The sequence below is a fragment of the Chaetodon auriga genome, chromosome 2, assembly GCF_051107435.1.
Source record: "Chaetodon auriga isolate fChaAug3 chromosome 2, fChaAug3.hap1, whole genome shotgun sequence".
Classification (NCBI taxonomy): Eukaryota; Metazoa; Chordata; class Actinopteri; order Chaetodontiformes; family Chaetodontidae; genus Chaetodon; species Chaetodon auriga.
The window spans coordinates 23689815-23713732 of record NC_135075.1 but is presented as its reverse complement, the minus strand read 5'-3'; the positions used below and the strand labels follow the sequence as shown (position 1 = coordinate 23713732).

Here is a 23918-nt window from a genome sequence, read left to right as displayed (position 1 = left end):
TGCTCTATGGTCAAAAAACAGAATTTAAGCGTCCCTCCGGTCTGTCCAGTAGGGACAGGAGGAACTCCCAGACAGGAGGTGAAAGCCGATCCTCCCATCAAACCACTCAATCTCTCTGTCCTGCATCTGTCCACCCTCAGCTGAGGACCACTCAGTCTCTGGTCTTGTGTCTCCCAGAGGAGGCTGGCTGGCGGCTCTCACCCCTCAAAGTCATTAAGATAATTAAGAAGACAGTTAGGGGGTTTGATAATAGCCCAGTGCAATTACATTTGCATGTTGGCTGATCAGGAGAGACAAATACATCAAACATGTTAGCCAAAATGACTTGTTGTAAAGTAATTCAGGCTAGCAATCTAGGTTTTGAACATCAGACAACTGCTTCAGACATTTCTACCATGTAACTGCTTTACTGTGAATTGCTGTAACTGCTGTACTGTCCACACTGAAATATCTCCCCTAATATTAGATGGGTTGAAAATTTGACCAAATCTCCTGACTTTCCCTCGAACGCCACCATGTGTTTGAGGTTTTGGTTAAAGTGTCACCATCTGCAGGTCAACATATGAATTTGTGCAACACTCACACTTTATGACCAAATGCCTGCAAAACACATGGCATTCCCTTCAACTTGAGCTGCACTTTGTGTGTAATTATTAGATGTTAACATGATAACACGCTAAACTAAGATGGTGAACATTAAAACATTATACCTGCTAAACATCAGCATGTTAGCATCGTCATCCTGAGCATGTTAGCTTACTGATGTTAGCATTTAGCTCAGAGCACCGCTGTGTCTACAGACAGCTTCACTGAGCCGCTAGCATGGCTGTAGACTCTTATTCATCTTTAAAGCTTTTATTTAATTAGCTGAACAGATGAACAACAGTGTGTTTGACGTTCAGCGGGTGCATTTCAGTTACTTTTTTTGAGGTCTGGGAGGAACCTCTTCCTCCACTAGTGAGTAACAGCAGGTTTTAAAGTGACTTAATGCTGAAATGACGAGGCTGCTGGAAAAACAGATACCAAGCTCTTGATGTGAAGTCACACAACAAACATGTTTAAGTATTAATTCTGTTTTGTGGTCACAGCTATTACCCCTGAGGCCATAGTGCTTACTTGCTTACTTAAATGAATATCACTGACAGTATTTACTTAACATCTTTAATCATGCAAATCTCCCCCTTGTTATAATTAATTGATTGAATCGCTGTGGTTGTAACTGCTAATGGTGAACTGCCTTCTTTCAGCAAGATATTCAGAGTTCCTTAAAATAATGAAATATTGACCATGCAAACAGTGCGTGTGTGTGTGTGTCTCTAAGCAACGAGATGTGTGAGGTACAGAGCTGTCGCAGGCATCAGAACAAACACAACTTTTAATGTTTAACTCAGCACTGACAGATGACGTAAACATCATCATGATGGCACACCAGAGACACAAACACATTTAAGAAACAGCGCTGCGTTAACGGCGCTGTGTGATTTGACAGACGCGCTCGCTGCCAGAAATCTGTGTTTTCCCACATAAAGAAAGAAGTGAAGTACTTCAGGAAATCCTGATGCACATAACAGGTGGTACATGCAGTGTGAGGCTTTCGTTGCGAGTTGGCAGCAGCTCTGGTGAGAACAACTGCCACGCTGAACAGAGTCCAGTGTCAACATTCAGCCACATTAAAGCTTGGGTGTTACAGGATGCAATATAATACAATTGGAAAAACAGGATTTTGCACAACTAACAGGTTGAACTCTGCGAACTGAGTGAAAAAGTTTCTTTTTGCTTGATTTAAGTAACTTATTCTGGCATAATGACACTGCATAGGGAGGACGAGTACTGCTAAAGGACGAAGGTGGAATTCAATTTTTAGCTGGCAAAGTGATTAAACTTTATAGACTGCCTTCTCTTTGACTTTAAGATCCAGATGATAACCTTCAGATATCACGCAGTTTTATCACTGAGCGTCAGAGTCACTGCTTATTGGTAGTTTAACAGCAACTTCGTTAAATTCTTTCCTTTAAAATGTTTGTATGACCCCTCCTCACAGGCTGCATATGTCTGAGCTGTGGACACTTCTTATTTATATGTAATTGTAATTTTTGAAAGACTTTATGCTTTAATTGGAAAGCTGATGGTAGAGATGTGATAGGAAAAGGGATGGGGAACCTGCCATAGCCTAAAGAGCATTGAGCACTTCAAACAAAGGCTGATTTTTGCCTTTCATGTTTGAATAATATCTAGAGGCTTGAAGAAAATGAATTCAGTGTTTCACAAGAAAGAAAGGAAATTTACAGAAAAGTCTAAGAGTCTAGGAAGATGTTTTTTTTTTTCCCTTTAGTATCCAGTCAATCTTCCTGTGACCCTTTCAGGAACCACTGCTTTCGAGCATCAGGTGTGTCTGTATTTCCCAGGTTGAAAAGATCAGTGGGAGGAGACTCAAAGACACTCACCTAGATCGTCACAGCAGACCTCCATGGAGTCAGAGGAACAGTCACTAAGATCATCAAGGGAAGCATCTGGGTCCTGGTGGACCTGAAACCTGCAGGAACAGAAAGTAAACACACTTTAATGGACTAAGAAACAAACCAAAAAACAGATTAAGTGTTACTAAAAAAAGAAAATGCTCTTTTTAAAACATAGACAAGGATTTATAAGAGGTAGAATGAGATGCCCTAAAGCGTCTTGATGTGTCCCTCGACATGTATCAAAAATAAACCGCAGTCTCTGTGTCGCTGCTTATCTTCCCATCTTAAAAGGTGAAACACTGCCCTCACCTGAACCTGAAGGGAGCAACAGCGGCCATGTTGACTTTTCCTGGCTCACTCCCTCTGCGTGGTGTGTTGAATGCTCGATGAGAAGCCTTTGATTTGTTGCTGGACACCTCTCGTTCGGGAGCTCGAAGGTCCTGGTTGGAGATGTTCCTCACCTCTCTTTGGTTGTTGCCCGTTCCAACCGAAGACAGCGCTGGTATCTCATTCCCATTTGCACCTTTAGTGCAGAGCAGACGTCCTCTTCCGTGGCCTAACTGGACATTAGAGAGCCGGCACAAGGCGTCGTCGTCGTCGTCAGCCGCATTGTCCACACTCCTCAGACGGTATTTTCCAAAGGTCCAGTTTTTGTTGGTGGTTCGTCGCAGCTGGAGGTCTCGCAGAGCCTTGTGGGTCAGCGTGCTGGTGCGGAGGTCCAGCGTGTCTTTAGAGCGTGGGACTTCTCTCTTTGGTATCTGAGGGCTGCTGTATGCAGAGCACGTTCCATCGCTTCGCTCTGTAGCTGCTGGGCTTCGGTGATAATACGCGCCAGCTTTTTGTTGCAGCAGGTGGTTCTTTAAAGCTGCACCTTTCAGCAGCTCGGCAGCACCCACGGACACAGAGGATGAGGAATAGGAAGGCTGTCTTTTGGCGGCGTGCTGATACTGCGCTGTGGGATTGGGGAGGCCACCATATTGTGGTTTGGGATCCATCTTGGAGAGAGGCAACATGCTTCGAGGTAAAGGCAGACTCGAGCTGACACCTGCGTCGCTCTGGCTCTGAGATATGACTTTGATATTCAAGCCACCGCTCATGGTTGGTGAGAGTCACTGGACCAAAATCTGGGAAGAAAGGAAGAAATTCAAAGTTGGAGCAAAATACAAATGTAGTTCATACATTTTCAATTCAGAGTAAAGTTAAGAGCTAAGATTCATAGCACTATTACATGTGCAAATATGAGAACGTCTTGATTTAAAAAATAACACTAAAAAAATAAGAGAGGTGTGTTTGTTTCACACTTTTACTCAATGAATATCATCAGAAACAGGAACAAGTGTCTAGAGCAGAGGAAGCAGTGAGTAACTGCACATCATTAGACCAGACAGGCAGCATTTCAACCCTCTTCCTCAGGCTAATGGTCAGCATGACAGCGTGGAAAGTACAGCCTATAGAGTACGGGGGCAAAAGTGATGACTTGACGCCAATGTAATGATGAACCTATCAGGCATTTTAATCTGATGCTTTCAACAGAACACTCAAGATGCATTTTTAAAACCAAATGGTTGCAAAGTAAGTTGTGATAGAAATCACCAAAATATACATAACAGCACAAAGATGCTAAACAGCAGGAAAATAAGTGGCTCAGTCCAAAGGTAACAAAATCCACCTAAGAGCACCTCTAAAACTCAGCAATTAACACATTATATCTTGTTTCTTTAATCCCTACAACTAGCTGTTTTACTGGCCGTTATGTGCCAGACTGTTTCTTGGTGGAGATTAATTTCCTGGAGTCTCTGCTGGTTCCAGCTGTTATGCAAAGCTAAGCTAAGCTAACCAGCTGTCGGCAGTAACTTCATTTTCAACATGCATTTGGAACTTTTCATCTAACTATCGTAACAAAAGTAAATAAGTGTATTTTCCAAAGTCCAACCAATGAATAGCCAACATGCCTGTTGTATGCAGGTCTATAAAGCTTTTGCTAATGGAAGGCTGTGGACATCCATCCTTCCCAGATAATGTATCACGGATAAAAATCCTTCATTTAAGATTAATACTGTAAAAAAATACTGTAAAACAGCTGTGCATTCCAGGGCACAGAAGAAGTTTCCAACCACAGAGGTACTGAGTAGAAAAGAAGAAAGAGGAAAAGATGCTTTGAGGGGAAGGACCATCATGCCATTACGTATCAATTACAGCATCAAAGCAGGCTTAAGGTCTGAGATCCAGATTAGTCACCGGTTCAAATTCCTCATCTGAGAGAAAAATTAAGATCAAGAAAGAAAATGAAACTTCACATAAAATGCTGTTTAGGTGACTTTCAGTTGCAGCATCGAGTGAGGGAGTTAAAGCAGCTGATGGACGGCAAAACGAATCAAAGGTTAAATAAGGATTAAAAAAAAAAAACTAAATCTTTCTCAGGAACAATCAATCGAAATTATGTTGTATTTAAAACGATTAAAAATGATCCAACAGCATAACACAAAATCAATCAAAGCATCAGCTGCATCTAAAAAGACACCATATGCTTCAACAGCTTTGCCTAATGTATTCCTGGTGCTGTAGCCACAACCTCCGGTGTGAGACGCTCCGTGAAAGCCGGTGACAGACTGACACCACTTGGCACGTCCAGCAGGAGAATGGCTCCTTTCAGGCCATGCCAACTCCGGCTGTCCCCACCCCGGCCCTGCAGACAGCACCTCTCCCTCCAAAGATATAATGGTGGGGGCTTCATCACACCCCCATCCCCATCACCCCCATCCCTCCATCTAAATGCAAGATCACGGTGATACTTAGGAGACCATTAATTAATGTTTACAGGACTGTGATTGAGGAAAAAACTGTGGCTACTGCCAAGGAAAATCATACTGCACCAAAATCTCTGAACAAATCATACCCCTCGTACCATTTTACATTCTTATATTATCTGTGTATGAAGTCCTGACCAGCTGATTAATCAGTCACACTAAAATTTAATCTGTGACTATCATTTGAGTCATTTTTCAAGCTCCTTGTCTTAAATGTGCGTGCATTTGCTGCTTTTCTCTGTTGTAAATTCAATACTGTTGGCTTTTGGACCAGGCACTTTGTTCAGATAACATACAGTGTGCAGATTAATGGATATAAAAATCTTAATTTGCAGCCCTGCTATTAGATTCATGTAAAGGCAACATTAGAATAATGTTAAATACACAGAGGGACATTAAGTGGACATGTTCCAGGCTCTGCAGTGTAATATAATAATAATGAAGTTATCAATTACCGTCTGTTTGCACTGACAAAAAAAAATGTTTAATAAACCATGAAACACAGTGAATTAGCAAATTTGTCTGAATGACAAAGACATTACTTAAGCCAGCAATGTCCCTTTTTTGCTTGAAAAAACTGTTGTTACAAGGTCAGCTCTTAATGTGACGGTAATATCAGGTCTACGTCTATCTAGTCTGATCATGTGACAAGTTTTTTTCAAGTCCAAAAACAAGCACAAGGATTGAACGTGCCACATCCTCTGCAGACTGTCAGGCCTTCTAGGAGAAAAATTGTGATTTTGGGTTCCATAAATAAATAAACTTGACTGTTTACTTTTAAAGCATTTTAAATGATGTACACTGATAGCTAAACTAAAATAATCCCATTTGTGCCCCTTCGTGCCCTCATCGCTTAAATATCTCTCCTCCTCATGATTTATTTATAAAGTGAAGCCTTGAAACAACTTGATGTGCATGAAAAAGTCTGCTTCATACAGACACACACTCATAAATAATACATCTAAATAATACAAGCACGTGCATTCAACAGAGCAGGAAATGACATCTTACATTCAAGGCAGCAGGGTTGAAACCAAAGAACCAATATTAATAAAGACATATTTTCCAAATATTGATACACATGCAAAGCCACATAAACATATCAATAGCTAATTTGGACATTTTTTACATATAAGTGGAATTATTACGCAGTTGCAGAAGTTAGTAAAATGATAATATTGATCCATATTATGATGCTACTGCACAGAGAGTTGATGTTGAACGATAAATTATGTCATATGAATTCAAAAACGTTCTGTAAATCTGAATTTACAGAGCTAAATGAGATCGGATGTGTTCGTCTTACCTGTGCAAATAAAGCTCCAACATTAGCGAATCCTCCGCACAGAGACGATCAGGCGTGAACAGCGTGATGCAGTGCAGACTAACTTGCTCTCAACACAGACGTGTTACACTTAACAGTATAATGCAGCTTACAGTAATACAATTTAGACCCACGTGCTGCTTTAAGTGAGCGGGGGCCAATCAGTGCTGGACAACAACAAGCTGCAGCGAGAAAACTGGAAGGAAACTACATGTCTTCACACACACACACACACACACACACACGCACACACACACGCACACGCACACGCACACGCACACGCACGCACGCACGCACACGCACACACACTGGTGTCACTCTCACATTTACCCCATTATGAGCAGATATATTAATGGCTCATTCTTCGATTTTCTCTGGTGACATCATGTGTTTCCCCGGGGCTCATGTTTCTGTGACAGTCTGAATGAGACTTTGAGCTCCTTTCTAACATGCCAGCCTTTTAACATGCCATCATCAAAGCATCCAGCCAGCGGTACGAGGAGCTAAAACTGCCCCGGTCTCCCAAACCTATAATCAGCCTGAGGGCCAGACTAAAGATACTCATACAGCCCAACAACATGTCGGCGTGGGATCACTTTACTCTGGTGAAGGCTCATACGACATCAGAAGAGCCTATTTTCTAAATGCTATAAATCCACGCTGGAGGAAAAAAACGAGGGCCATCTTAAAATGTAGCTGACCAAATGTGGAAATCATCATCGTCGTTCAGTGAACCGTGTCAGGGCTTACGATGCCTTCTGTAATTACTGTTTTGTTTTGTGTCGCATGTCGTCTTGTGAGGTGTCGCGTTATAAAACGGCGAATGTTTCCTTTCACTTGCAGATATTTTAGTTGAATGCTGCTTCAGTCTCCCTGTGCTCCAGTTTCTCCCCATTTCAGCTGAGCACCAATAGATAATAGAGTTGAACGAGTGCATCATTATCTACATAATTCAATTTTCTCAAGACTGTTGTACTATCTAGTTTTACAAGAGGCCTGATCTAATTTTTATATATAGCACCAAGTCCCAGATTCCTGATTTTCACTGCTTCCTCCCGTGTCCCAGCTTTGTCAGAGAGGAATTCTGCTGGGGCAAACACGGACTGAGGTCAAGTCACGCTGTCTCACAGAATACACACAAAGACACACTCACATGCACAGACCAACATGCCAGTGGACAGATGTGAAGCATGGCTCGTCTTTCATTTGGCTGAAGGCACAGTGTTAGGTGAAACCGTCCAGACGTTGTTTTTCCATTGTTTGTGACAGCTAAAAAGCTACACGTTGTGTTTAAGTTTTCCCTCCAGCGCTGCTGTTTTTTGGCTCTTTAGAATATTTGGACAACAAAGCAGTTGGAAATTTAAAGCTGCAGTTTTTTTCTTGGGTATAACAAGAAAGGTTTCTTTCCTTTGTTTCATCTAGATTGTGTGATTTTTTTTAGTGAATCCAGTTAACTTTCATGATAATTTGCAGACAGAGCTGAAAATTAAAGCACAGTCAGAATTCGATTAATCTTGTTAATTTAATCTTTAATATTAAAATATGTGTTGCACAAAGACATTTTTCATCTCAAGCGATGGCAACATGAATCAGTTCTCCACTTTTATCTCTTCAACTACTGGATGTAAAACCATTAAACGTTATACAGACATTCATGGTCCCAGAGGATGGAGCCTATTGGCGCTGCCGATCTTCTGACTCTTCATGTCATGCCAAAGGCAGGTCGACATTTTTGCTTTAGAGTAAAATATCCGTTCAGCTAATGGGTGGAGTGCCATTAAAGCTGGTAATCACACTGATGTTCCCTCTGGATGACACGCAATAACTCTGCAGATCCCCTCACTTTTCCTCTTGCTCCATCTTCAGGTCAAAATTTCACTTTGTCCAGAACTTTGGTTTCCAAAAGCTGCAAAATTAACAGCATCCCATCAGCCTCAGTTGTACTTATTTAGTGCTAATTAGAAAGTGTCAGCATGCTAACAGCCTAAACTATGGCAGTGAACACGATAAACATTAAACCTGCTAAACATCAGCGTGCTGAGGTTAGCTCCGAGCACTGCTGAGCCAGAGTACAGCCTCACAGAGCCTCTCAGCATGACTGTACACTCTTAGTCTTGCTAATTGTGTCTGGCTTACTGTGACTGTCAAAATAAATTTGAGCAGTTTGATTAGATGGAATATGGCAACCGTCTTTACTTTGTATGTGATTAAAACTGTAATCGCTGACATTCCCCACAAGACAATGTCACTGTTAGTTACTTCTTCTGGTCTAGAAAAAAATGTTGCTAGCATCATTGCTGTGTGAAGATCCATTTAGGGAAGAGTACTGTAGCTTAGTTCAGATTATGGTGCAGTGGTACTTTATGTGGCATTGGTTAATTCTATGCATTTATCCCTGTCACAAAAATAAACATTAAATAAATAAATCTACAACAGCCAGTTGAAGTTTTCTCTACAAAATAAATAAACATTTCTTCGTAGGTAACATTAAATCAGCTTTTCTGTTGTTTCATAGAAGCTGTAATGTGTGCACGCAGCTGCACTTTGCGATCAAATTGCTATCGCGCTCTTCTTCACCTGATGGTGTGGCAGCAAGCAAAAGGTCAGGCTACATTTTGGCCGACTAAAGGGGATCAATGTGTCACACAATCAGAGCAGCGTCTACGTGTTGTCTGCAGACAAGAATCTGTTTTTCAGAGACATTTTAGAGTTAAAACATCATCTCAGACAATACAGTTTGCACAGCTGCATGTTTCCTGCGATAGAATTACATCTCTTCATAATTGCATTGTCTCTCCAGCATCGATAATTGTCAAACTCTCCCTCCTCATCCATCACACATCGTAATAGAATTGCAGCACACTGCAGCAGCACTCCCCTGCAGTGTGTGTGTGTGTGTGTGTGTGTGTGTGTGTGTGTGTGTGTGTGTGTGTTTAAGGGCATGTGCATTATGTAAACCACGATTTTCACTCTTGTCATCACCTACAAACGTCACTTCATCCATTTTTTGTCATGTTTGCTGAACACCACAAAGTCAGAGATTACCACAAAAGCATTACATCCTGACATATTGTCTTTTCCATTAAAGCCTACTGTACAGTTTGTGGCACGCGAGATTAGAGTGGGTGAGTTAATCTGTTGGCCCTTTACAGGGATTTATCCCTTATAAGTCACTGTAAGTGATTAATCATGGTCAGTAATGCCATGACATCATCAACACCCTGTAATGCCTCAGGCAGCTGTATCCTGCTGTTAAAAACACCAAATGTTAGAAATCATTCAGTCAAACTGATCTTAAAGGGTAAAGTCCATATTGGATCAATGCTGAACTACTTTCTCTATGCTTCAATACGTTCAGGTCTGAATTTATGGACACGCATGTCAAAATGTGGTCCTTGAAAAAACCTGTTGACTCTTTGTTAAGATAGATTTTCAGATACTCAAAGCTCCTTTTAAATGTATCTGCAGCTGCTGTGCTTAAAGTGCAGGTAATCATAATGCAGCTTGACTACAGACGCAGATGTAATTGGCCTTACACATTCCATTCGATTACTGCCTCCTTAATTTCAGTGTATCCCACGCAGTGTTTCATAGGACCACCTCACCTATAATAAACCACCTCCACTATAATCATAAAAACTGAATACACTTGTGTGAAGTGATAAAACATTAATATTCAGGAGGAGAGAAAGTAAAGGCACTATTTCACACTGCAAACAGTCTCAGACATATTGAATTTCCATCACTTCCTGTCGAACTTAGATGTGTCAGGATCCAAGTGTAATAAACAATCTCCTTGAGGAAACATGAAACGATGATTTAAAGCACAAATATGTAAGAAAGTGAAGCAATTCACATGTATGAAGTGCTTTGTATTGCCAATGTTTGAATTTGTTTGTAACTTCAAAAACGAGACCTTCCCCAGCTTTCTTGAATGCCCATAACCAACTTCTATGTAAAGGAGTCAGGACAGTTTTTCTGGGAAAATCCGAAGGACATGACGTCACGTGTCCTCCTGACTGCCTTTCCTCTCTTCTGTTCGTCTACTGGGCCAACAGTTAGCAACATTTGCCAACATTAGCTTATAAATGGAGTCTGCTAATGTCAACAAATGACTGGCATCCACCAACACAAAGTCCAAAAGCTAAGCTTACTGCAAAGCATGTGAAATAGCTTATTTTGTGATACTGTGGTTTTAGCTGACTAACGTTAGCTAACATTAGCTTGCTTGCTAATGTGGACAAATCGTTAGCTAGCTAACATAGCAGAATACAGTCTTTAGTGGGTAGTAGTAGTAGTAGTAGTAGTAGTAGCAGATAATAGTATTTTACAAATGGCAAGCTAGCAGTTTCATGGAGCCAATGGTCCAAATAAAAGGACATTACAGACTTTAATGTTCTTCTAAATATAGTAATTTGTTTTGAGCGTACAGTGGTCATTTTAGCGCTCATTCTCACATAGGCCTATGTCATGTTTCTGTTTTTTGGCCAGTGCCCAGGATGATGTAGGTTCACGCCCACAGAGTCCGAGCGCGAGCAACAGGAAGCAGACGGCAGTTCACTTAATGACCACCGGTGTCATTAATAATAAGGATTTTCTGAAAGGCTCACATTTTACTTTCAAATTAGGTCCTGTGTAGCAATATCTGTAAAAAATGTCACCTTGTCTGCAAGCTAACCACTCTCCCCATTTCCCTTTTTCAAAATAAGAGCACAGTTATCAAAATATAATTTGATAATTTCCATGAAGATTTACCATTTAAATAGCCAGTTTTCAATTTCTGTTTCAATGAGGTCAATGAGGCCCTTTCATGTAATAACGTCCTAGGTTACAATGCTGCTCGAACATAAATTATTAACCTGAAACAAAAGTAAACATTTCCCCAAAGGATCAGAAAAAAGGCTCAAAAGCAGTGCAGGATGTTGTATAGTAAAATCCCTTATGCACACTGAAACAACCTGCCTCTGCAGTTATATGCTGCAGTTATGCAACTGACACAGTTCTCTGAAGTGAACTGAAGCTCATGTAGGAATAAGAGGGCGGTCTACACAGCATATTGCAGCACTCTGATGAGTCAAAGTGTGGGCAGTTGTCTGTGGTGGACCATCACTCTTGCGAAGTGGGTCATTAGAACATGTAGGAGAAGAGAAATGCATCAGAAATATGCCTGAAAACTCTCCAAACTATGCAGCAACACCACCTAAAATAGTGCAAGGATTCAGTTCATGCATAAGCAAATAAAACAAGCTTTTTCACTTTCATCCTTGAGGCGCATAAAAAAAGACTGCAGTAAGGAAAATGTGTGCAGCTTTCTGTGTGTCTGTGTCTAGGTCCTATTATAAACATATGAATGGTGACCTATGGGGTAAACTGCAATAGTCCAAACACAGAACAAATTCAAGAAGTTACAAATTCTCAGATGAATCATAATTAGTTTAGTGCTAATTTCCAGGTTTTCTCAACAAAGGTCTGAAATTAAGTTTGATATTTTAGTTTTAAAAGGAACATCGAACAAAACCATAAAAGTTGGTGCTTAAAATGATAAAAACAACAATCAACAGCACACATATTTATGTTGTTTGTCTCTAAGAATCATGCTTTTATAAAGCACATGCACCTGGAAAACCCCTCATTTTAAATAACTTTAAAATGCCTAAGATATACTTTATTAATGATCATTTGCCATATTTTTCACTAGTATGTCAAAGGTGAGATGTGTGTATCTCCAAGAACGACATTTTCAAGATTATTATTTTTAGCATTGCCACCATTATTATTTCAAAAGTGTCTTTTAGAGCAGGGATTGTGAAAGCACTGTTTAAAAGTATAAAAACTGATGTTTGGCAGGTTTCCATCAGACAGCAAAGACACAGTATGCTGCTGATAAACCCAAATTCCTCCACACACACACAACACCTGTTCAGTATGTACAAACACACGCACACACATTTCCTACAATGTCAGAGCCAGGATGACAGAAGCCTTTTCGTCAGTTGCCGCAGTCAAAGTCACAATTCATATGACCTATTGAGCATCTGCTTCTCTCATTCCTGAAAGCTGTCACCACTGTCGGCTCGTTTCAGGAGCCAGCAGAGTCAACAGCACAGGGCTTTTCTTTTTTCATCTAACACTTGGGGTAAAAATGGAAAATACTGCATGCCAGAGTCTTAAAGCATAACAATATACTGCGCAGACAAGTATGGAGGTTTCCACTCATATTGACGCACCTTCAGCCAGAAGGGGAGGGCTAACAGCTTAAATGGTTGGAGTGAAACCTGCATACATATGGCTCTCAGTGGCACCACTGAGCTCGGTCTTTAACACTGCACAAGCAGAAATGACCAACTGAAATGTTCACCCTCTCCATCTGTCAGTATCGTCCGCATCAGACCAAATGCAGACCTTCAGGAAGCACAGGAATCCCAGTTCATTCATTCAAAGTCAGCATCTATCTCAAGTGAAATGCACATAAAAATGTCTCAGCACATTTTAAAGGAATATTCCAACGAGGTGTGTTACACCACATCATCTCCCTGATGACCTTAAACACTGTCCATATCTGACTGTTTAAAATTCACTACTTTTTTCTTATTCTATGCAAAATGAAAGCAACTCGAGCTGCTGGTACTGTAGATTCAATTCTATTTATGGTAATTGGAACATGGTGAAATGGTCTCTTCAGGCAGCAAAATGCTGTCACTGGTTCAGACTGTTGCAATTAAACTGGACTTCTTCACTGGCAGCTAAACATTCACATGAAACAGCAAAATGAAACCGTTGTCTTACTGTCACATAATTTAGCCACAGTGGAGATTTCGACTGCTGTATCATCTGAGAGATACTAACATCCACATCTGGGCTTCAGAGTTTGTGCTCATTTCCTGGAAACTGGTGAGTCTGTTTAACTAAAAACAGTCAGCTGTTCAGCCACATACCAACAGCAGAGGATCTTCACTGTGGCAGCCAGATGTTGAACTAAAGTTCACACCATGAGCAAGGTGCAGTCTTAAATTGTCAAATCTCAGACATAACATGGCCTATGGTGGCATCCGTGTTCTGTCTCCTTGTTCATCTGTACAGTGTTATCACAAAGAGCCTCCTGTGTTCTTCCATCAACGTCTGGTTTACACTCAGCTTCTGTTCACTGAGGGGGAAGCTGCTGCTCTCCAGAGACGTGAAGTGGCTGCAACATGTCACTCAACAGCTGACAAGATGTTCACAGTGACATAAACTGTAACCTGAGGACTTAAGAAGACTTAGCTCTCAAGTTCAAGTCAAATGTTTTCTATATTTGACTGCACAAAAGCAAGTACTGATCATTATATATTTATTCAAGAAGCCTGCAAATCAAAACACGCAAATTATTTATATAATGTTTCTATTTTAAAGACAACAAGACGAACACCTCACACTGAACTCCATTACCTCCACCTGGGAGGTTACGTTTCTGTTTGGTTTGTCTGTTTGCTGGTGATTATGTAAAAACCACGGGCCAGATTTAGATGGTGGAATTGTGCAGCATGGTCCAAGGAAGAAGCCATTACATTTGGGAGTGGATCTGAATCATGGGGGCAGATAAATGAATTTTCTTTTTACTTTCATTAACATTGTGAGATTCTGCATTTGGCCTGAATAAATGGCACACATCTTAAAATCAGGCCATCTAGCCAATTGCAAATATGATAACTCTACATCACAATCCCCATATATCCAGCATATATTCAGACATATCCAGTGGTTGCACTTGCTGATTTGCATATCACAGAACAATGTGCTATTAGCCTTGGCAGAGGTCTGCGCTCCCCGAGTGCCCTTCTAGTTTGTATTTAAATTAGTGTATTTGTTCTTCCGACAGACATCTGGACCAGGAACAAATGGTAGTGTAAAGCTCATCCCTGACATTTTCACCCAAAACCGTTCACATTTGAGATCCTCGCCTCTGGCAGCCATCACAGGCTCTGCATCACAACAAAGATAAAGCCAGACCTGCGCTTCTGCACAATATGGGAGCCGTCTTCACCTCATGTCGCATCTTGTATCTGATCACTGACACAAACTCTTGTTCCGAACACTTAATATTGTATAACAGCTTTAAGTGGAACGCATAAAATATGTATCAGGTTTTCCAAGGCCAGCACACATGTCATTTTGGGTTAGCCAAGGTGGAACATGTCTGCCACTGGAGCGTGTCTGTGGACTAAACTTTCCAAACCAGACAAACCACACACACATACACACAGAGTTGGATTCAGGACACAGAGACGTGGCATATACGAGGGACCAAAAATCGCCCTTTGAACATGTTGCTCCTCAGTGCTTGAAAAAAATCCCATCATAACATCCTTGTGCATGCATGTGCTATAATATTATAATCACCATAATTATTTTGATCGTATGTATAATTTGATGAAAACAGATATGGATTTACTGTGCAGTAGCTCAACCTGACCACAGTGCCTGCAGCGGTGCCTCTTTGAAGGAACGATGAGAAGGAAGCTTGCTTCACATACGCAGAGCTTCTGAAAGTGTCTTGGATGTGATGCAGCCTGTCGAGAAGAGAGAAAATTATGCCCTCAGCAGCATTTTTCACCACCATAATAGATGTTGTCTTACCACAGGACACTATTTCTGTGTTGTCGTACCATAACCCAGAGTGACACTGAAGTTAGAGGAGTTCAAAAGTGCAGCAAGTTGCACACATGATAGATCTGTTTCATCGGCAATGACATCACCCACCATTAGTGGTATTCCCAGAGCCGTGCATGGACTCCCTCGAATTGAATTACTTTATGGTCTATATTGTGTGCATCAGTGCGTGCAGGGGCTGGTTATGGCACTTCAATACTTTCTGTTAGCAACCAGAATGGATCCTAGTCAATACTGAAAACTGTACTGTATCTACAGCTGAAATCAATGCTCAGCCAGATTCCTTTTTCACTGATTTGCTATGTGAAATATCCTGTGGAATATCTGCAAGATGGGTTGGCACAGCATTTTAACATTCAAGGCTGCCAGAGGATGAATGCTAATGATTCCAGAGATCCCCTGACTTTCCATCTAGCAGCACCACAAAATTAACTCTCAAAGAACAGAAAAAAAGCAGTAAAATGGTGGAAATAGTACTTAAAGTAAGCAAAATTATTTGGCAACAGAACAGGAACTTTCATTTATTGGATCTAGTGTTTAAAGTCCATCTTAAAGGCAGTGCAGTAAGGCTAAAAACAAGCACATTTGTCTGGATACAAAGAAATTCTGACTTCAGCAAAGCCGTTTTGTACTCGTCAGTGTGCTTTATAATTCTGTAAATTCTAGTTTAAAGGATTAAATTACTCAGAACCAGTAATAAAGTTTCTGTAAGAAGATATAAGATCATATTAAGATAATTTAGGGGAAATAAGTGAAATCCTCAAATATAAAAACTACCTGGTAAGAAAATAGTTTTTGTCAGACTAAATTGAGCATATTAGCATGAGCATGTTAGCATGCTAACATTAGCGTTTAAAGCTAAACTAGTTGTGGACTAATTATGTTGTTTAAACAGACAATATCTGATTTAACTCATACTTTTGTGAGTGTTATTTTGCTGATGGCAGCTGCTCGCGTTTAGGCAGCATCCTCCACGGGAGCAGTCAGTCTTTGTTTCGGTACAGCTGCAGTAATTAAGTTTTTGGTCACTTGAGAACAGCGAACAAGCTGTAAACAAAATTTGAACATATTACGTCCCTGTAAAGTTGTAATGGGGAACACGTTGGCAAACACCTGCTGATTTATACATTAAGCAACATTAGCAGTAGCTGTGCTTCTGGGCAGCCAATGGAACCAAATCCATGTGTGTGTGCCACTGGGTGCTGGGCAGGTGGGTGCAGCTGTGTCTGAAAACACCACTGAGGCTGGTGCTGAAAGTCAGGAAACAATGAGCTGAAAGACACTTAAACGCCCCACAGAATCTGCTTATTCATCACTCTGAACAAACACATGACATTTCGATCAATTTTTAATATAAAAATATTGATTTAGTGCAGACTTTTTTTCATTTAAAAAAGGCTTTGCAGGAAAACATGTTCATTTCTTCAAAGCAGGGTGCTGAATAAAGTATCCTTTTGCTCGTGGCGCTGAAAGAACAGCTCATGTTGATTCACTCTTTGATGAGGACATCAAACAGCAAAGCATGAATGACCACAGTCTACTGTACCTCGGTGTAAACTAAGGAGATGAGTGGTGTGAAGTGTGAGCCTGATGCAGTGGTAGCCTGTGGCACACACTGGTATGAGTCAGCAGTACATCCCAGACAATTACTGAGCACATGACTCCCCGTCCCAGGCAGGACAATAAAAGTCCTGCATGGGACCGCAAAGTCTTTGGAGGAATTAGTTCAGCAGCCTGACTGTCCTGTTTCCCTCAGGCCTCCCTCTCCGCCTGCAGGCATTCACATGACAGCAATATCTCAGCCAGCCATGAGACGTGATATTGTTAAAGGACTGACTGATGGCTGCTTACATGCTCAGCAAACACTCCAGTGTCAGGAACTCTGCAGTGATGCACTTGTTTATTTGCAACAATGTCATTCGGGAGACTGGAAAGTCCAGATCAATAAAATGATTTAAAATCCAATGTAATTAAAAAAAATCAAACTGTGCAGCTGGCATGCCTGTCACAAGCCAAAGTTTAGTATAAGACACTCTTACAGACATTATTCATCCTCAGTATTTAACAAGGAACTTAAACTTACCTCAAATGAGGCTGACAAAACTTAATGAGGTGAACAAGTGCAAGGGAAGCTGAGGCCAGTTGGTGATGGGGGCGTCAAGCTGAGTGATTACCATTATCTCCAGGTGTCCGTCAGTCCATCCCTCTCATGCTCTAACTGTGCAGAGTGGCTGCACTGATCCCTACAACAATACACTGTCCAACATGCAAATTCCAAGATGGGACAGCAAACAGCCTCCAGCTCAAACAGCACAGAGGACCGAAGCATTCCAGCCTCCGTCCGATGTGTGGATCAAAGTGGGACTGCTCCCTTCCTGCTTGCATAACAATACTCTAGACAGATCCTCTGCTGCAGTTGGTGCCGTGGATCAGACTACTTAGCCGGCAGGCGCTCTCTCTCTCTCTCTCTCTGACTTGCAAATGGACCTGGCGTTGCTCCTGTCCCACTCTCTCTGAACAAAAGTGCTGAGCTAAAACTGGGCCGTATACCTGGTGGAACCCTCATAAAACTCCCTGATACTCTGCACTGTCTTGTCTCCCTCACTTTCTATCTGTCCCCGTTCAGCTTGGCGTGTTGCGTATGCATCTTTTCCGCCTGGCGCTCAATGTCCTGAGTCACAGCCAGAGCCAGTGAACTGGACTGATTTGAATTGTCACTGCATGTTTGTAGTTGGCTGCCTACAGGGCACAGGCTCCCTCAGTGGGAATCTGGGCCAAAGGAAGCCGACTCAGAGGTGTCAGCTTAGGAAGAAACGAATGACAGGAGCAATGACATGGTGACAGCATGGGCTCACATGCAGTTTTTCCTCATATAATCTTCGAGGTGGAGATTACAAACTGTGACTAAGACAACAGCGCTGTGTGCAGCGAGGCCAAATATTGCAAAGTGACTCACACAATCAACTCACAAAGCAGAATATGTGCAGGCCAAGGACATGTGGTGGATCATGACCAAATTTAGTGTGTGCCGAGAGCAATGAAACAACACGCGTACTGGTGTGAGGACACAAGCCAACGGGTGGTGTGATGGTGGGTTATGTTATATTCCCTTTCGCGCATTTGAGCAAATTGCCTCTCCTTGAAGTTAAATCGCTCTGCAGGATGACTTAAGTTCATGAGGAGAGATTATAGACTGAGGCAGTTTGGAAACTACATCCTCTGTGGTGAGTCACAGACAGGAGATAAGTGAGGATTACAGTCAAATATGTGTACCGTCTGGACATAGAAATATTCAGAAATGTGTAATTAATCCATGGGCACACACACACACACACACACACACACACACACACACACACATACTGTACACATATGCTGTCTGACCTTGAGAGATACAAACTGCTCTCTACATTATTAGATCCCTCGCACAGGGCTGAACATAATCGCATCTTAATTAAAGGTGCCAAGATAAAGAATCAGTGGGTTCACAGGCAGGTACAAACAGCCCAAGCGAATTGAATTGATAGCAAAGTCCTTCATCCCTCACTCTCCTCGCACACCTTATTAATTGAGCACTTCACACTCCAATGCGTGCACGTTCTGCTTTGCTTAATAAACCTTGTCACCTTTTGCATCAGCACGGCTTACAGCGAGTGGTACACGGCAAGAGACGGCCAGGGAGAGAGGAATCAGGGTGTGTCTCAGCATCGCTCAAACATAATCTCTGCCCATATGTGACCTCTACTGACTAATTCATGAAACTGCATCTGCTCACCTCTCATTACGGCCACAGTGCGTGCCGCAGAGCTGGAGTCAGCAGAGAGCACATTAAAGTCAAACTGCTGCTTGTTGAATCAGACAGAGGGGGTCGCCCAGCCCAGACATCCTGCCAAACTCCCTCTGCCCTGAACACAATTATCTCATTTCCCCCCTGAAATGCTTCTAATAATGTTTATTGGATGAGTAGGGGTTATATTTACATGTCCTAATCCATCTGAATGACATTATGTGAATTAGTACAAACATTTTTGGCTACTCGTGTGAGAGCAGCTTGCTTTTGTTGTCTCGCACAGACTTGGACGAGAGCTTTATTGCTAAAAAGTTAAATTTAGACAGATTAGTAACTCGATTACTGACGTTCCTGAACACTGAGGAGAAAAAGGCATTGAGTTTAATGAGTGAGATTTAGGTCACCGTTAAAACAATAAGTCAGCAAAATAGCAACTAACAATTACTTTTCATAGGCATTTTATCTGTTCATTATATTCTCAATTAATTGACTGGTCCACAAAAATGCCTCATCACAATTAACTCATCACCCAAGCTGAATATTTAAATGTCTTGTTTGGGCCAACTGTGAGTCCTAAAACCCAAACATATGTGGTTTAATATCATAGAAGACCAAAACCAGCTAATATTTACATCTGAGAAGCTGTAACCTATAAATGTTCAGCATCCACTTCAAACAATTAAAAGATTATCTAAATAATTGCTGATTCGTCGATCTCTTAATCGACTAATCGCTTCAAGCTCGACAGTCAAGTTAAAACACACACAGAAAAACATGCCTGTGAAAATTGCAAAATGAGCCCTCGTGAGATTATTCTGGCAGAAATAACACACATGGATATCAGCCACAGTAGATTTTCCCACTAAGCACCATCGCGCACGAAGCCAAATACACCAACACAGTGACGGCTAGTTGCTATCCAAACACATTCTCAGCGTGAAGTCAGCTCACCTCCTCCAGCTCTTCCTCCTCACCTGACAACTTGGCAATGCTTCTGTGAAAAATGCTGCCAAAAGGGAGACCATTACCAGGGGGAGGAGTCCTGGCTTCCAGTCAGGTCAAATGCCAAATAGAGCCTGTGCTGAATTCCTCCATGAGCAATCAGCACTCCTCCGTGCACTGATGGATGGACCACAGCCCAGCCCTGCCTCTTATCTTGCTTTGCCTCTTATCCTCTCCTCTTCCTCTGGATTAAATCCATTGAGTCTCTGTCACTCCACTCCTCTCCTCCCCTATTTTCCCCTCTCATGAGCATAATCACATGTAGACGTACTACACAGCTAGCCAAGGCGGATGTCCACAGAGCAGAGACAGAGGGCTAGTGTTGGCCAATCGCCGGCTATAAATAGGCTTCTTGAGTTCATCATTGTCTCTTCCTATGATGGTGAAGAGCCTAGAGGGCTTGGAGAGAGGGAGGAAGGCAGACCAAGCAGCATCAGTCTCTGCTGGCTTTTACTCCCCTCCTCGTATCGACTACAGTCTCCCTATCAGTTTCACCTTTCCTGATCCTCCTCTTTTGTGGGAAGATATCCGAGCCATGCTGGAAGCGCTGACATTCACGTTTTTTCTTTTAGCTGTATGACAAAATAAGAAATAAATGCTCTAAAGCACACGAGATTGTACCATGGAGCTTTATTTGGCCGAACAGCCTGATGACTTCATGGTTAAACTGACCATACATCCATCTATTATAAAGGTCATGTCATGTGTGATTTGCTCTAATAAAGCGTGAGACACAGTGAACCCCTGCCTGCACAATTGTTGAATGCCACAATGAACAAGATCACCAGTAAAATGCCAGCAATGCTCTTAATGTAGTGGTAGCAGTAGCAGTAGCTGAGTATTGTGTCAGCCCACATGCACTTACAGCTCCTGCTGCAGTGGGGGATTTCCTTTCCTTGCTGCCCAAAATTGGCATGAAATTGGTATTTATTTTTTTGTGAAGGATTAAGTGTTCCTCCATTGTCTGGGAAAAAAACCTCCCAGGTCTTATGTTGAATAAGACTCACTGAATCATCTGAATCATGCACCGTCACAAAGATGAAAACAGGGCGGTTTTTATGGTTTTCACAGGGCAGAAGCCATTTGTCAAAAAATACAACTTCTCATGTAGAACATTACATTGCAATGAAAGAACATGTTAACTTCTAAAACAATCACCTCACTAGTCCAGGGAAATAGTTACTATAGTGTAGTACAGTGAATGACTATCGAAAACATACTTTACTACAATTATCTTAAAGTATCCAAATGGTGATTTCCTTGTCAGTATATTGTATTTCATAGCGGCTCATTCAGACACATGCAAAATATGTGTCAAGCTAACATTCCTGGAGAGAAATGTCCGATTGACCTCCTGCCGCCCCTGAGTCACACGAATCACTTAAACCCCCTACAGAGGATCTGTGAGACAGTGAGTAATCCACTGAGCAAGAAGGAACATCCCACACTTCCTGCAGAAACACCTTCTAAGGCAGAGGCCCTCTGCTTCTTAGCTTGGGCAGATTTAGAGGAAGTCCGGTCTGGATATCACTGCCGCTTATCAGGCTCTCTCCTTTATTGATGCTCGTCAGGGACACGAGCATCAGCAGGGAGTACACACATCCAGCGCACCCCACAGACAAGTCCACTGCAGGAGCTGTCATGAGCAAATGTCAGACATGGTTAAGGGCAAGAATCTCCAACAAATAGTTACTATAAAAAAAAAAAGTTGACTGCCTATGAGCTTTACAAAACATAAGCTAGCAGACAGTGTAATGCTTTGAGGTCGTTCACATCCGTATTTGGTGAGCAGTGCATGGCCTGTACGGCCCCTTTTAATTCAAAGACCCCCCAATTTTAAGACAAGGATACCAAATTCACGTACAAAGCAACCAAACAGTGAAATGGTCCTGATTTGCCAAATCAGTCATCTGACCTCAACCACGTGTTTCATGAACTAGGCAGAAAAAAAAAAGAAAAAAAATTCCCTGAAACAAGCGAGAAGGGACGATGGCTGCAGTGCAGGCCTGTCAGAGCGTCACCACGGTGCCTGCTGACATCTGAAAGTCAAAGACTGCCAAAGATTCACAAATGAACTGCATTTTCTGGCCACTTGGGGGCAGCAGAAACAAGCTTTAAACACAACATTGCCATTTTTTTTCCACCTTTCAAGATGATATGGTGTATTGACATGATTGCATTCATTTTGATGTGAGCATGGTTATATACATGGACTGTTACACATGTATGCATGCATGCTTAGTGTATGGAAACATAGTTTGTACCATGTTACACATGTAAATGTGTGTTTTTTCATCTGTATCCAGGTCTGAATGTACTGTGGTTTTATATGCAGATTTTATTTATATTTTATAAAATGTCTATGTATTTTGCTTATGTTGTTCATTATTATTTTACATATAGCATTTCTGTGACATACTTTGTGATGTCGGACTGTATTAAACTCTGACTTAACACGCAGTGAGCTTATTCACACATCGAGCAGACCTCGGGAAACATTAGCATCCATTTAGAATCGTATTTCTGGCCACTAGATGAACAGAAATAATAAAGATAATAATAATAAAGTACATTTATTCTCTTTCAAGCTCTGTTTTGGTCTACACCAACTCTTGAGGGAAATATTTGGCTCTTCAGCTGCGAAATGTTTCACAAGCTAGCCACCAGGTTTGCCTGTCTTCCATTCAGTACTGGGCAGGTAGCGTACCATGGGTTTCTATGGCTGGAAACAATCTGACGTCAGCAGAGAGAGTAAACCAAAACAGCAAAGTTTGGCTCCATCAAACCAAAACAATGAGCTGAAAGATCCAACTACAATACTTTTTTTGATCTCTAGCTACGTTAGCATTGGGTATGGAAGTCCTCTAAACTCTAACTCCTCTTTACATTTAGGGTCACCAATGAGCTGAACCCCCTTGAACCTCAACAGTGTGGGCTCCTTTCTAAACATGATAAGCAACCATCCAGCTGTTGCTTTTAACATTTAATTCTGTTTTCCAGCACAAAATTGTGTGATTTCACCAAGTAAGACTGTTTCTGATACATGGAGATGGGGGATATCCATTTCTTGTGCTTTCCACCCTTTATGTCCATCAACAATTCTCACTATCTTCCTCCTTTTCCTCTCTACTTCTCTCCCTCTTTGTCCCGACTCCTCCCTCGGTTCAGCCTCCCTCTGCCTCTCTTCATCAGACCAGTGTCTCTTCTCAACTCAGTCATCTCTTTAACACCACTGAGAGGATCAGCCTTTCACCTCAGTGCAGGTATGTTTGAACTTGTACAGATACAGAAAAAATATCTCAATTTAATAGAAGAATGACAAGTTGATAGTAAGCTCATGTCTTCAGGTTTCACTAATTTGTGAGAAGAAAGTATAATAAGCCTTTTTTTCTACTAAGATCAAATCAAGAATAAAATTCAATGACAGCAACATTTTTTGCTAAAACGTCAGATTTGACATTTAGAGTTGCTTTTCATCAAACAGCTGTAAAGCAGTGCTGATTTGTGTACAGAAGCCAAACTTTGAAGTGGGAAATTTCCTCATTTGGATAGAATGAGTTTACACTTCCAACATGTTTCCTGAGCATAAAAAGGAAAGGCGGATGTGAAACAACCTTGAAAAAAGGTGCTAATGTAAAAATGCCATAAGCAAGTGCAGAGAGTACATTTAAACTATCCCCAAACACGGTTTTATTTATTGTTTTCTAAAAAACGTTTGAGTAACTGCAGAAATTTGTATTGTAGCTTGTCGGGTTGTCTGAGGTCACCACTGTTAACATGTGCGATTACAAATTGAAATGTGAGGAATTTCCTGTTTATCCAGAGCGACCTTGTGGATTGCTGACTATCATGAAGTCCACACCATAAAGAGACATTTAAGTGTTGAAACT

General features: G+C 41.5%; 2 protein-coding genes across 3 annotated transcripts in view; one reads left to right on the top strand and one right to left on the bottom strand.

The window, feature by feature from the left end:
- The window catches only part of nav1b (neuron navigator 1b), a 65420-nt gene extending 48057 nt beyond the window's left edge, over window positions 1-17363 (bottom strand). Inside the window, exons 1-3 of the mRNA XM_076741962.1 lie at window positions 17320-17363; window positions 2769-3583; window positions 2445-2533 (exon numbers count right to left, since the gene is read on the bottom strand). Of these exons, the coding sequence (XP_076598077.1) occupies window positions 2445-2533; window positions 2769-3556 (877 nt within the window). The 5' untranslated portion in view covers window positions 3557-3583; window positions 17320-17363. The remainder of the gene's footprint in view (window positions 1-2444; window positions 2534-2768; window positions 3584-17319) is intronic.
- Window positions 1-23918, top strand: part of LOC143327616 (cysteine and glycine-rich protein 1-like) — a 314154-nt gene that overhangs the window by 286520 nt on the left and 3716 nt on the right. The window contains exon 1 of one of the 2 annotated variants that reach the window (XM_076742068.1): window positions 23148-23291. The exons of the other annotated variant lie outside the window; for it this stretch is intronic. The gene's annotated coding sequence lies outside the window, so the exon portion shown is untranslated. Of the gene's footprint in view, window positions 1-23147; window positions 23292-23918 lie in introns of those variants that run through there. 2 annotated transcript variants of the gene reach the window in all.